The sequence below is a fragment of the Chaetodon trifascialis genome, chromosome 15, assembly GCF_039877785.1.
Source record: "Chaetodon trifascialis isolate fChaTrf1 chromosome 15, fChaTrf1.hap1, whole genome shotgun sequence".
NCBI lineage: Eukaryota > Metazoa > Chordata > Actinopteri > Chaetodontiformes > Chaetodontidae > Chaetodon > Chaetodon trifascialis.
Window position 1 is genome coordinate 23726205 of NC_092070.1, and position 14450 is coordinate 23740654.

General features: G+C 44.9%; 1 protein-coding gene across 2 annotated transcripts; it reads right to left on the minus strand.

Annotated features, from left to right (window-relative positions):
* Positions 1–237: 237 nt before the first annotated feature.
* Positions 238–14242, minus strand: LOC139343650 (myosin-1B-like). Of its 2 annotated transcripts, none has more exons than XM_070981402.1 (38): positions 14042–14242; positions 13813–13956; positions 13552–13708; positions 13025–13052; positions 12818–12932; positions 12636–12728; positions 12395–12458; positions 12197–12295; positions 12010–12113; positions 11750–11888; positions 11509–11627; positions 11271–11420; positions 11032–11202; positions 10650–10956; positions 10476–10546; positions 10222–10309; positions 9814–9931; positions 9564–9687; positions 9054–9190; positions 8112–8367; positions 7267–7509; positions 7003–7179; positions 6760–6905; positions 6044–6134; positions 5572–5961; positions 5364–5490; positions 5160–5278; positions 4582–4778; positions 4325–4508; positions 4062–4227; positions 3859–3983; positions 3472–3780; positions 3190–3393; positions 2197–2322; positions 1913–2083; positions 1729–1833; positions 1522–1617; positions 238–1441 (listed from the first exon to the last, which is right to left on the minus strand). In XM_070981402.1, exons 1-38 carry the CDS (start codon positions 14240–14242, stop codon positions 1298–1300), a joined length of 5805 nt encoding a protein of 1934 aa, XP_070837503.1. In that variant the 3' UTR covers positions 238–1297. The 2 variants fall into 2 exon arrangements, with proteins under 2 accessions (XP_070837503.1, XP_070837504.1); XM_070981403.1 differs by having other exon boundaries at positions 14063–14233.
* Between the last annotated feature and the right edge of the window lie 208 nt (positions 14243–14450).

Sequence of the window (14450 nt, forward strand, 5' to 3'; positions counted from 1 at the left end):
TACTGGGACGCCCACAACCAGGTTATTTTAATGCATTAACTTCATGTGTCTGTATTTTTATTACTTAATAACTGCAGATCTCAAAATGTTATACCCTCAGGCAAGCAACTCTATATTTTATTATCAATCACATCAGATTTCTCTGTCAAATCTCTGCTTCACCTTTCTTCTACTTGACAGATTCAGGATGTAAATGTGGTTGAACCAATAAAACAGCTTCTCATGGGAGGAAAACATCAGATTTTATAGTCTTTATTTGTTCAAGAGACTGAACAATGCTTAAGGAATAATGTTGAACACAGACAAAGTGTCTCCATCTTTTGGTGATCAAGAGTTAAAAATTCCAAATTAGAAATACTGTTTGGTTTTTTTAAATGTCGCTGCCTGTGCACTTTTGTGTCTTTCATCATTATTTATTAAATAATTAACATCTTGCACTAAATAAATCTGACTGAAATCCAGATGCTGCTTAATATCCTTCTGAATATGTGATGATACTCGGCCTGCAGGGAGGATTACAGTCAGATTTGTTAATTTTATTTATTTCCCATGAAGTTCAGATACATTTCAGTGCTTGACGGCACAAAAGCATCTTTCTGTCGACACTATTCCTGGAACATGTCGAGCTGTCACTGTTTACTTTGCTGGGTGTCGTTTGATCCCGGGCTTAACAACACAGAACGGTGAGCAGATGCTGTTTGTATGCAAGAAACTTGCTTTTGAACAGTCTAACTTGTCCTTCTGTTCTTACACAGACACAGATGGTGACAAAGGTGAATCCAAATGACTTGACGGAGCGCCACCAGCAGGTCAAAGTGTTCATTTGTTTAATGCTTTATGACTAAATTCTAAAAAGATAAAGACTGATGACATGCGTGTTAGCCTCAGCTGTACTTTGTGTTTCGCACAACTTAGCAAATGCTAGCATGTTAACAGGCTAAAATAATATTCTGAACATGATAAACCCGCTTAGCATAAGCATGTTAGCATTGTGAGCATGCTGATGTTAGCATTTAGCCCAAAGCACCACTGTGCCTCGGTACATTTTCACAGAGCTGCTAGCATGACTATTTAAGTTTGGCTTATTTTAGTATCTTTACGTTATCTGTTCATATTTAATTTTCAAATAATGATGAAAATTTGTCCAAAACCCAGCTGCTGTTCAAACCACAAATCTCAAAGTTTCAATTTTCAGGTGTTTGCTTTCAGTGCAGGTGGTGAAAACCGGAGAAAAGGGATGTTTTGGAGATACATGGTTTTCACAGCGGCGGTCGGCCTCTTGTGCCGGCGCAGATCTCTACTCTCCTTTCCCAACAACATCACGGCTCTTCGCTCGTAATTTATTCAGCTGGGATTCTGCGATATCGGCTCGTTCCTCCGCCTCCTCCAGCTCATGTTGCACCTTCCGAAATTTAGCCAAATGCATGCTGGTTTGTTCCTCCTGCACGTGACAGAAAAGGAGTTTTTTTTAGGTAAACATCAAGGTAACATTTCACACAGTTTTCATGTATTTTTACTCACCGCCTCCTCACACTGCCGCTTATACGCTTTGACTTTCAGCTGCAGTTTGTTGACCAAATCCTGGAGTCTCGCCACATTCTTCTTCTCCTCCTCACCCTGAAACGTTTCAGGGATTCCTCTCACATCTCATTTCTGCACATTTCCTCTTCAGATTCCAGCGGTTAAATCTCACAGTGACACAGTTATATAACAGGATGTGGCGTTTACCTGATAAGTGAGCTCTTTAATTTTCCTCTCGTATTTCCGCACACCTTTCATCGCCTCGCCGCTGCGTTTCTGTTCTGCCTCCAATTCATTTTCCAGATCGCGAACCTTGAAAGTACAGCGAGTTTTAGTCACTTTTCGCTCTTTTTTTCTCCACAGAATGAGTTCGTCCTTGTTTGATTCGTACCCTGCTTTCCAGTTTCTGAAGCTCTTTCTTCCCTCCTTTCAGAGCCATCTGCTCGGCCTCGTCCAGGCGCTGCTGCAGGTCTTTCACCGTCACCTCCAGGTTCTTCTTCATCCGCTCCAGGTGAGCGCTGGTGTCCTGCTCTTTCTTCAGCTCCTCAGCCATCATGGCGGCCTGTATGCAAATGGAAACTGGCTGTGAAATTTAATCTGCACGACCAAAAAGTCCATCTGTTGCTCGTTGAAATGGCTCTCTGCAGTGAGCTGGATGAAAGCGGGGAGACTCACATCCATGATGGCTTTTTTGGCCTTCTCGTCTGCATTCCTCGCCTCCTGGACGGTGTCCTCCATCTCTGACTGCAGCTGAGTTAAATCTGCCTCCGTCTTCTTCTTGGTGTTTATGAGGCTGGTGTTCTGATCATTAGACGACATTAAAATGGGACACATTCATTACGACAGTGAGCAGATATTGACATTTTGAGAAAACAATCCACCATAAGGTCTTTTAGTTGGACCTTCTTGTGAGGTTTTTCTATCAATTACTGCTGTAATAACAGAAGAAAACGTTTAATAATCTGTGTTTAAGTAAAGCAGTATTCCAGTTTTTAGAAACACAAATTCTCCATTGGAAACCAGCGTACTAATACATGTAAACACCAGATTTCTGATCACTGTCTGCTGTGTTCGCGGATGCATCCTCAACTCAAGCCAATGGGACCATTCAGCACCAGTGAGGGCACATCTGGACAGGTATCAGCTTTATAACCCCAGAACATCATGAGCACGTTCCATTTACAGCTGGTGTTAAAATGGGATCAGTGTTCAGTAAATCATCTGATCTTGTCTCTGCGTTTATCTGGTATTTTTAAAGAGTTCAGAGAAAAACCTGCAGCAAATCAGCACCAGACAGAGAATCTGTGAGTTGTTGAGTTTGGGGACACTTTACAAACTTTGTGAAACGCTTTCTATGAAAAGATATAAATTATTTATCCCCTCATGTAAATTCAGCGATTGTGATTCCTAAACTGATTCCTTGTGCATTCCTCCTGCAGCTTGTATTTACACTTTGCATTTTAATAGCAGCTGTGAATGAGATCTGAGCCGCAAAACAAACCACAATTAGCAGTTTTTCTATACATAATCTGTATCGCTGTAAAAAAAATCGGACTTTTTGGGTGGAAATAAGTGTAAATGAGAACATTGTGTTGAGCCCCGTTCTGCCGTGTCCTGCTTGTCTCTGCAGTCCCGGTCAGGGTCCTGTCCTGCATGCCGTCTCCTCACCTGGGAGTGCAGTAGTTGAATCCTCTCGCTGACGTCGATCAGCTCCTGCTCGGCCAGCTTGCGACTCCTCTCAGACTGCTCGAGCGCCGCCATCATCTCCTCGTTCTCGGCCATCATCAGGTTGTTGCGGCGCTCCGTGATGGCCAGCTGTTCCTTTAAGTCCTCTTGACTGTGGAGCGCTTCATCCAGATGGACCTGGGTGTCCTGGGACAGAAGGCTTGGAGCTTAAAACCCGATATTTCAGTCTAACACTAACACTCTATGAGCAGCGCACCAACAAACCTTCAGCTGGGTCTGCAGGTTCCTCAGCTGTTTGGTGGCCTCGGCGGCCTGCCGGTTGGTGTGACCCAGCTGGATCTCCATCTCGTTCAGATCTCCTTCCATCTTCTTCTTCGTCCGGATGGCGTCGTTTCTGCTGCGTGTCTCGGCGTCCAGCGTGTTCTGCAGAGTGTCCACGGTTCTCTGGTGATTCCTCTTGAGCTGGTCGATCTCTTCATCTTTCTCCGCCACCTTTCTGTCCACTTCTGACTTGATCTGGTTCAGCTCCAGTTGAAGGTGCAGGATTTTGGCCTCCTCGTGTTCCAGGGAAGACTACGGAGAGAAGAACGAAGACTTGGGGTTGTGGTTCCTTTAGCGAGAACTGCAGTGTGATGGAGTTCAAGCACAAACCTCGACTTCCTCCAGAGCTGCCTGGGTGTCTCTCCGCTCCTGCTCAGCTTGCTTTGCAGCTTTCTCCAGCTCGTGAATAATTTTGGCGGACTGTCCAACTTGCTCGGTGATATCTGTGATCTCCTCTGAAAAATATAAAGCAAGATCAAAAACAGACTACAGCTTTGAACCACCAAATTGCTGATTTCCGGCAGAATTCTTACGCTGAAGGTTTTTATTCTCCCTTTTCATGGTCTCCAGATGGTCCAGAGCCTCTTCGTATGAATTCTTCAGCTTGAAGAGTTCTGTACTGAGACCTCGAGTCTCTCTCTGGGACACTTCCAGGTCTGATTGACTCTCCTCATATTTCTGTTTCCACTCAGCCAGAATCTAATAGAGGAGACAGCAGGAGGAATCAATGCAGCCTTGAGTAGATTCACATGAGAACCTGCTTCTGAAGAGAAAGACTGAAAAAAGACGGTGACACCTTGTCGAAGTTCCTCTGCTTCTTGTCCAAGGCGGCGCTGGCTGCATTCGATCTTTCCAGCTCCACCATGAGATCCTCGACCTCAGCCTGCAGCCGCTGCTTGGTTTTTTCCAGAGATGCACATTTCACATTGGCCGCCTCTGTCATCTCCTCCGACTCCTGCAGCCGCTGGGCCAACTTCTTCCTTTCAACCAAACAGAAACGGTGTGAGAGCGTAAGAAACCCGTCAGCACTGCGACACGCGATGCACTTCTTACTTTGCCTCCTCCAGCTCTTCAGTTCGCTGGATGGCGTCCGTCTCGTATTTGGTTCTCCACTGAGCCACGTCGCTGTTGGCCTTGGAGAGGCAGCGCTGCAGCTCGGCTTTGGCCTCCTGCTCCTCCTCGTACTGCTCTCTGAGCAGCTCGCAGTCGTGTCGTGCTGACTGCAGACTGTGAGCCAGGGCGTTCTTGGCCTGAAAAAACAGAAGCTTGTTCAACAACAGTTTATTGGCCACGTGTGACCACTCTTTGAGAGTGTGCGAGTTAAAGTTTTACATGGTCACATTAGTGGTCCAGTCTGGGGGAAACATCGCCCGGCTCTGGAAGCAGCAGTTTCAGATCCACTGTTTTAGATTCATGCGTGCACCAATCACCAAACTACATCCACCAACCGTATCACTGCGCAGATGGAAGAGTGCATCCACTCATCGATGACAGACAGTACTGCTGTCCTCCTGAGCTGAGCTGTAACGTTAGCTAGTAGTATCGGTTAGCTATAAGCTAATCTCCTGGGTATTAACTGTTGTGGATTAAAAAACAGTAAACAGGTCTTTGTGTTTTTGTGTCTTTCAGACCTTTATTTCTTCATCCAAAAGTCTCTTCAGCTCCTCGATTTGATGGCTCCCGGCAGATTTGGATCTGCTCAGCTGGGACAGGCTGATCTCCTTCTCGTCCAGCAGACGTGTAAATTCACCTTTTTAGGACGAAGACACAAACAAACTGTCCACCTCGATCGTTCCCTTGCATCTTTTTGAATAATTTGACATTTAGAAACGAACCGTTTTCCGTTTGCAGACGAGCACTCAGCGTCGTATAATCACTCAGAGACCTCTGGGCTTCATCTGCTTTGGTCTTGTATTCATTCATCTGGTCTTCGAGGCTCCTGCAGAGTTTCTCCAGATTAGCCTGAAATATGAAGCGTCGGTTACAAAGAGCAAAATTAAAAAGAAGAAGAAGAAAGACAGACAGCATGAACGCTTCCGTCACCTTGCTCTTCAGAACACTCTCCATGCTGCTTGCCATATCGTCGATTTCCATCTTCAGCTCACTTTTCTCTTTCTCCAGTTTCTGCTTGACTCTCTGAATGTTGTCTATCTGATCGCTGAGCTCGGCGACGCTGTCGGCCTGTTTCTTGCGCAGGCTCGCGGCGATGGATTCGTGCTGCAGGGTGGACTCTTCCAGGTCGCGGCGCAGCCTCTGAAACTCTGCGTCACGCTTCTTGTTCAGCTCGGCCTGAGCAGCGGTGGCTCCTCCAGCCTCCTCCAGCCTCTCGCTGATCTCCTCCAGCTCTCTGGACAGATCGGACCTCTGCTTCTCCACTTTGGCTCGAGTCGAGCGCTCGGCCTCCATCTCCTCCTCCAGCTCCTCGATGCGAGCCTGCAGCCAAATTGTATTAACTTGTGTAGTATATTAAAAGAATGTATTTAAATACGTATTCAAATATTGTTGTAAATCATACCTGAAGCTCTTTTATCTTCTTTTGTAGTTGAGTGCCGAGGGCTTGCTCGTCCTCCATTTTGCTCTGCAGGTGGCTGATTTCAAAGTCCTTCCTGAAAAGAGCTCATTTTCTTCTTATCAGCACATAAAACATTTACTCTCTGAAGTTATGTTTCATTGCAGCGGGCACAGTTTTTACAATTCAGTTGTTAAAAATACAAGTATTTAGTCTTTTAATTAATAAACCTCCTGACTGAGAGTTTGATGAGAAGACTGATATCACTGTCATGTCTGTCTGTCCAATATGTAACTGGAATCAGCAGCCGTTAGCTTAGCTTAGCACAAAGACTGGAAGCAGGGGGAAACAGCTAGCCTGGTTCTGGGCAAAGGTAATGCTACCACCCACCAGCACTTCTAAAGCTCACTGATTAACATGTTATAGCTTTGTTTAATTCTTTTAAAGCCAAGAAATACTAGTTTACCACCACAACATATCGTCTTACACATCAAATTAAACTAGCGAGCTAAGGTAACGTTTGCTAAACGACAGCTGTTGCAGCTACAATTAGGGGTTAATGGTAAATGCTAAAACACTGGATAACAATGTGTAAGTAGGTGAACTTACACTGTGATATCTCTCTGAGTGTTGACTGTCAGCAGTAACTCTTAAATCTAACTATTAAACCAAATCGTGGCCTCTTTGTGTTTCAGGATAGACGCCTCTGAATAACAACTTACTTTTTCAGTCTTTCTTCCATTTGCTGTCTCTCGTTCTCCAGGTCCATGATGGTTTCCTGGGACAGCTTCAGATCTCCCTCCAGTTTTCTTCTGGATCTTTCCAGGTCTGCGCGCACCTTCTTCTCCTGCTCCAGGGAGCCCTCCAGCTGCAACACATCAACCAATGAAACCAGACGGGGGAGATGATGCAAACGGTCTCGCTGATCCAGTTCAAAGAGGACGATGCTGCTGCTCTTCACTTACGTCGTCAACCTGTTGCTCCAGCTTGACTTTGGTCTTCATTAAACAGTTCACTTTATCCTCCTCAGCCTGGAGGTCATCTAACGTCTGCTGGTGCACCTCCTGCAGAGCTTTGATCTCCTTTGAAGACTTCATCAGATTCTCCTCCAGAGTCGTGAGCTCCTCCACCAAATTCTTCACCTAAACAGAGAAGCATTTTCAAACTTAGAGTATTAGTGTACTTAAACCAATCGCAGTGTGAAAGGTGCGAGGAGTCCTCGGAGGCACCTTGTTTTCTGTGGCGTATTTCTCCTTCTCCACTTTGGCGATGGTGAGTTCAAGGTCGTCGATGTCTCTCTTCAGCTCCGAACATTCGTCCTCCAGCTTCCTTTTCTTAGCGGTGATTTCGGCGTTGATCTCCTCCTCTTCCTCCATCCTCTCGGAGAACTCTTTCACTTTGGCCTCCAGGTGGATCTTGCTCTTTATCAAGCCTTCGCATCTCTCCTCTGCATCGCACAGGTTCTCCCTCTCCTTCAGAGCAGGGGCACGACGGTACAGTATCATTGTTAGTTACTTAATAATTTCATATTGTAAGTTCCACGTAGGCGTTTTTTAATATGCATCTATTTTATTTTTAATATTTATTTTTTCACTGAAAAACAATAGCATTCCCGTCCTCCTCAGCTCTACTTTGTGTTCAGGGCCAAAGCTAATGTTAGCATGCTATCACACTAAACTGATAATGGTAAACATTATACATGCTAAACCTAGCATTAATACAAATATAAATATACAGAAATTATTTTAAAAGTATCATTCGTATGTGTGTTAACATTGATTAGTTGTTAGATTTTTTTCCTCATGTGTTCTGGTGTTATCATTGGATTAACAGCTGATTTCACAGCTCCTTCCTGCTCTATCTTCAGTTTTCACTTTGTTGAATTTCAGTCCTGCTGTGTCCAGTTTCCCTGCAGGGATCAATAACACTTCCTCTTATCTTACATTAGAATTGATTATGCAGTTGCTGAATTTCAGAAAAAGAAAAAAAAGGACTTTTCTTTCCTAATCTCTTTATCCAACACAGTGAAATCAATGCAAGCAGACCACTTTGCTCTTATGGGGTGTTTACATACTGCTTGGATTTGAAGGTAAAGGTCATTTTTCTCCTGGACGAGCATGACCATTTTCTCCTCCAGCTCCTTCCTCCTGGCCTCCGACTTTGCAAACTCCTCTTTGAGTCGAGAGAACTCCTCTTTCATGGTCTGCATCTCCTTCTCGGCCTCCGCGCTTCGCAACAGAGGCTTTATCTTGAAGTAGAGTCTCATCCACGGCCAGTTCTTCACGTTCATGAATGAACGGATGTTGTACTGGATGATGAAAATGGACTCTCTACGGAGAGAAACAGCAAAACAACAGAGAATATTTAAAAACCTATGAAAATCTGAGTGACCTTTTTAAGGCCTACCATAACTAAATTAAAACATTTTCATGGACTATGACAAATAAATGTAAAAAAAATAAACTGAATTGGCTCGAAACATAAAGCATAGTTGATGTTAATGCTAATGTCAGCATGCTTACACACACACAAGAAACAATGTTAAACAGGTGTGCTGTTTACTGTTCTCCTTAGTTTAGCATGCTAGCATGCTAACATCTGCTAATAATCCAGCGACTTCTAATGGAAATTAGCTAGTAGCTAAATTTGGTGCAATACATTTCATCTCGTTGAGTTTAATGTTTTTTGTGCATGATCCCTGACAAAATAACAACTAAAAAAAAAGGTATAACTCAGCTAATTTAGCACAAAACAAATAGGATAGCTGATGCTAAGGCTAACGTCAGCGTGCTTACACACTCAGCACCCTGATGCTATTTATGGGAAGTGCAGCATATTTTCCAAAGCTATTAACCACAAATTTAAATTAGTATGAGATAAAACAGTCCTGCTGTGTTACTGTAATATTACATATAATCCCTAAATCTCTCTGATATTTCTCATGTTGAGATTGAGATGAGATTCACTGGAAATTCCTCATGTATTCATCAAACTAAAGCTGCAAAAGCTCGGAGACCTTTTCTTCGACATCTCCTTGAACCTCAGCCGGGTGACGTAACCTCTGGCCACAGCCTGGATGCGAGTCATCAGCACAGCCAGCCGTTCGTCCCTCATCTCCTCCAGGAGACCCAGGAGGCCGGCTTTGAAAAACACCTGCGAGGAGATAAAATGTGAGAGGAAACTAATTTACTGTCATTTAGGTTGCTTAAGCCAGAGCGAACACTATTTCCTGATTATTTCTGAAAGAAATGGATAATGTGGTCTTAATGAAAAGTCTATAATGGGAATTTAAAACTGCCCAGATGGAATCATTTAAGGTGGTTTAGCAGCTAATATATAGAGTCTCTTGAGGCCATTAGGCCTTTAAATGAACGAATTAATCGAATTCATTTACTTGTCATATTATGGAACGATCCAATTTGTAATATCACGGTGTGTGGTTTTACTGTTTGACTGTAAGTAGCTGGACTCTGATATTTCAGAAACTGTAGCCCCAGTAAGTCCACAAACAGAAGCAAACAAATACCTTTGTGTACCCAAATCTGTACTGGGCGTGGTCCACATCGATGGAGGAGAGCAGCTTCTCTGAAGCTTTCTTGCTGTCAATAAACTGGCCCTCAGGGATGGCGCTGGCGTTCAGAATCCGGTATCTGTCTCAGAGATGGGTGCCTTTCAGTAAGTGTGTGTGTGTGTGTGTGTGTGTGTGTGTGTGTGTGTGTGTGTGTGTGTGTGTGTGTATGTGTGTGTGTGTGTGTGTGTGTGTGTGTGGTGTATACCTCTGCCTGAAGTCTCCATAGAGGATCCTGCTGGGGAATCCCTTTCTACAGATCCTGATGCCCTCCAGCACGCCGTTACAGCGCAGCTGGTGAAGGACCAGATGGTGGTCCATGGACCCTGTGCGGACAAGGCATCGTGTTTACAAGGCCCAGTGCATCTACTGGATATGTAGCATATGAGGCAGCAGCTTGCTTGTTAGCTTAGCTTAGCTTAGCATAAAGACAGGAAATGGGGGGGAAAACAGCTTGCCTGGCTCCGCATAAAAAGGTAACAAAATTAACCTTCCTGCACCTCCTCAGCTCACTAATGAACATGTTCTGTCTCCTTTCTTTGATCAAAACTCACTCGATCTTCTCATCTTCCCTCTTTAACTTCATAAAGCTCCGCTCTCTCCGTCGTCTTCTTACCTGGCGTCTTGGTTTCATTGGGGATGATGCACCTCACAAAGTGCGGGTGTGTGGACCTGAGGTTGGCCATCAGTTTATTCAGGTTTTCCTGGAGGAGATTCACAGATTATAGTCTATTAACAGGAAATTAGTCTTCATCTTTACTGAAACTGCTTAGTCTGTGCATCAATACTAGTAGTACTGAGGACCCACATAACCAGACTGACACCAAATAAACCCACCAGTGTAATTCCCTTCTTATTATTGGTCATTACCCTGAAAAGTGCTGAAACTGTCTGGAAAGATGAGCCCTTTTTCTTGGAACTTTTCTTACTTCCATCAGCAGCTGTTGCAGAAACAGAAGAGAATACAATAAGTAGTAAATTATCTGTATGTACATGATGTACAGTTAACATAATCTGTTGTGTGTCTGCGGTCGGTGAACTCACCGTCAGCAGAGGCGTACGTGGCAAAGAGCTGAGAGAGCAGCTTCAGAGAAGCCTTTTGGTAAAGCTGCACCACAGTGTCATTCAGCGGGTCTTTGTTTTTTTCCAGCCAGCCGCTGATGTTGTAGTCCACTGTGCCGGCGTAGTGCATGAGGGAGAAGTGGGCTTCTGCCTTCCCTTTGCTGGGTTTGGGCTTCTGGAAGATGCTGTTCTTCCCCAGGTGTTGGTCGTACAGCTTGTTCTTGAAGGAGCCGTCAGTCGCCTTTGGAAACATGCACTCCTCCTCCAGAATGGAAAAAATGCCCATCGGCTGCAGGAAAGGAAGCTGATTAGCGTCTGAATGTGAGCATCTACTGCTGCTGTGAGTGTTTGTGTTTCTATGAACCTTTTCTATGAGCTCGATGCAGGCCGCCAGGTCCATGCCGAAGTCAATGAACTCCCACGCTATCCCCTCCTTCTTGTATTCCTCTTGCTCCAGCACAAACATGTGGTGGTTGAAGAACTGCTGCAGCTTCTCGTTGGTGAAGTTGATGCACAGCTGCTCCAAACTGTTCATCTGGAAACAACGCTGAGTCAGTAGATGCAGACTTTGAGTTTGGTGGATTTCACGCAGGTGTGATTTACCTCAAAGATCTCAAACCCTGCGATGTCCAGCACGCCGATGAAATGCTGTCTTGGCAGTTTGGTGTCGAGCTGCTGGTTGATCCTCGTGACCATCCACAGGAACAGCTTCTCGTACACGGCCTTCGACAGGGCCCCCATGGCGTTGTTCACCTGCAATCGAACGCAGTCTTTTAATTCAGCTTTCGATAAGACTGAAGGTGAAGAGACGCTTTCAGATGCAGAAACATGTGAACTGTACCTGCTGTGGAGTCTGACCTTTGGTCACATACTCATTCCCAACCTTCACTCGGGGGTAACACAGAGCTTTGAGCAGATCAGCGGAGTTCAGACCCATCAGATAGGCGACTTTGTCTGCCACTGAGGGACAGAATCACACACGAGACGTAAAGCAAACAGCAAGCTGTCCAGAATGAAAAATACGACGTGCTAAGCGTTCAGAGTTCTGGTTGGGAGACGCAGGGATGGCTCAGACGGCTCACCCTCGGTGCCGTCGGGCTCCGCCTGCTCCTCCCGCTGCTTCTGCTTGAACTTCATGTTCCCATAATGCATCACAGCTCCGGTCAGCTTGTAGATGCCCACCTTCTCCTCCGTGTTAAATCCCAGGATGTCGATGGCGCTCTGAGGAGCAGCGTGATATTTTCACTTCAGCTTTTCTTCAACACAGTCATTTAGAAACTTTAGGTTTATTACTGGAACTGTGTGACTTCTGTCTATATTCAGTGAATGTATCTGCACTCACATCCGTGGCCATGAGCTCCTCAGTGTCGTTGATGCTGAGCACAGTGATTTCTCCCTGGCTGATGAAAGGGTAGTCGTATGGATTCGTGGTGATCAGCAGCATCTCTGAAATGAATGGTATTGATTTGTCTTGGCAGCAGCAGCATTAGTTTACGAATCAGTGCAGATTCAAACTGAAGTTTATTTACCGATAAGCTCTGGCTTTTTGTTTGACATGATCTGATAGAAGATGTGGTAGCTCCGCTCTGCCGGCAGCTGAAACGTCACTCTGGATTTTTCCAAAAGGTCTGATCGCAAATATAAACACAAACAAATAAAACACTAAGTCTCATCAACACTCAGAGCAGTGGAATTAATGTAAATGACACTGGTTTAAGAAAACGTACACGTTTCAATATCAGCTGACGCCAACTTCCCCTTTGTTCCAAAGTGGATGCGGATGAATTTTCCCTGGAAACGTGATTCAGTTATTCAAGTTTGACAAACGAGCCACAAAATATCCTACTCCTGTCATTGTTTTCTTGAGTTCAGAGATTGATTTCCTGATTATCAACAGATAAGAGGACTGAAATATTTGTCATAATGATCAATAATAATGGCCACCCTCAGCTTCCGTACTGAACTCACAAATCGAGAGGAGTTGTCGTTCCTCACGGTCTTGGCGTTCCCGAAAGCTTCCAGCAGAGGGTTGGCCTGGATGATTTGATCCTCCAGGTTCCCCTGCAGCACGTTAACACATGTGTAAAGTTGCATCATAAGGTTTCATATCTAATAAACAGATCGATTGATGTTTGATGAGCAGACTGAACCTGTATTCTGCCGGCCGGCTGCTCTTTCTTGCTCGAGTCTCCGAATGATGCAATTGTTGCAAAATACTGGATGACTCGTTTTGTGTTGACCGTCTTCCCGGCACCAGATTCTCCGCTGATAAAAGTCCAGCGTCACATGAGTGAACAGAAACAATCTGAGCATCTTTAATCTGTAATCTGTAAACAGCACGCTGAAGTCACACTTACGTGATCAGGATGGACTGGTTCTCTCGATCTGTTCAATAAAAGAAATCACATGTACGCACATGAAGGAAACTGTCAGGTACATAAGTAACTAAGTACATTAAGTACTCTACATCAGTACAATGTTGAGGTACTTCAGTATTTCCATTTTATGCTATTAAATACTTCTACTTCACTGCATTTCAGAGCCAAAAGTTCTCCCTTTAACTCCACTACATTTATCTTCTTACGTTACTTTTCAGATTCAGATTAATACAAAATATGATCAACAAATAAAACTTTGATAAAAGAACAGAAAATTTGTTTTTCCGTCCAGCAGTGTGTAAAGTGGTCAAAATTAATTCAACTTTAGCAGCTGCAACATTAAAGTGATGAACACATCAGTAATACTCCAATAATACATATTACTCTGCCACAGGCCGTAATGAGTACTTTTACTGCTGGTACTTTGAGTGTAATCTGATACAGCTTCTTCTGTATTCTTACTGAAGTAAAAGATCTGAGTACTGAGTACTGTGATGGGACCGGACCTGTGAGCATGAACTGGTAGGCGTTGTCTGAGATGGAGAAGATGTGGGGGGGCGCCTCCTGACGCTTCTTCCCACGGTACCCGGCCACCACCTCCGGGTTGTAGACCGGAAGCCACTTGTAAGGGTTCACAGTCACACAGAAGAGTCCAGAGTAGGTCTGTGGACACACGATGAGGACATTATGAATCAGGCTGGAGGACCTAATGAAGCGAAACTTCAGAAGGTCGATTGATCGATTGAGTGTTGATTATTCGTGGTCACATAGATCATCCAGGCGGCGTAGCGCTCTTTGAGGTTGAACAGCACGGCCGGTTCGTGGAGGTGCGTCAGCAGGGCCATGTCCTCGATCTTGTCAAACTTGGGAGGGTTCATGGGTCGAATGTCATCCAGGTGCACGGTGACAACCTGCACAGAGAATTCAGAAAAGAAAAGTGAAAAGAATGGCAGATGAAAGATGATGATGGTTTGATCCTCTCTAAAATTCACCCACCTTTCCATCCTCAGCCTCCACAGTGACTTTGGAGCCGTCCTGGCTTTTGATTTTCCCCTTCATATACTCCTGCTTGGGGTCGGGCACAAAAACGGCCGTCTTGGCATCAAACACAGCGTTCTGCGCTGCGATTCTCTCCCGCTCTGACTTGCGGAGGTACGGGGCGGCCACCCCAAATATTTCCATCTCGGCGTCACTCATCTTACTGCAGGACAAACAGGACGTACTCAGAAATGCTGAATAGATGCTGGTCAGGTAAAACTGGCTGCAGTTACTTACCACAGAGCTGCAGGCCAAGCAAACGATCAAATGTTTGAGAGTCTCGTCTCAGAAGAACATCACAGACCTCTAACGAGACTTTAACAGCTTTTATAAGCGACGCTCGGGCCCGTTTCATGGCGGCTTCCTC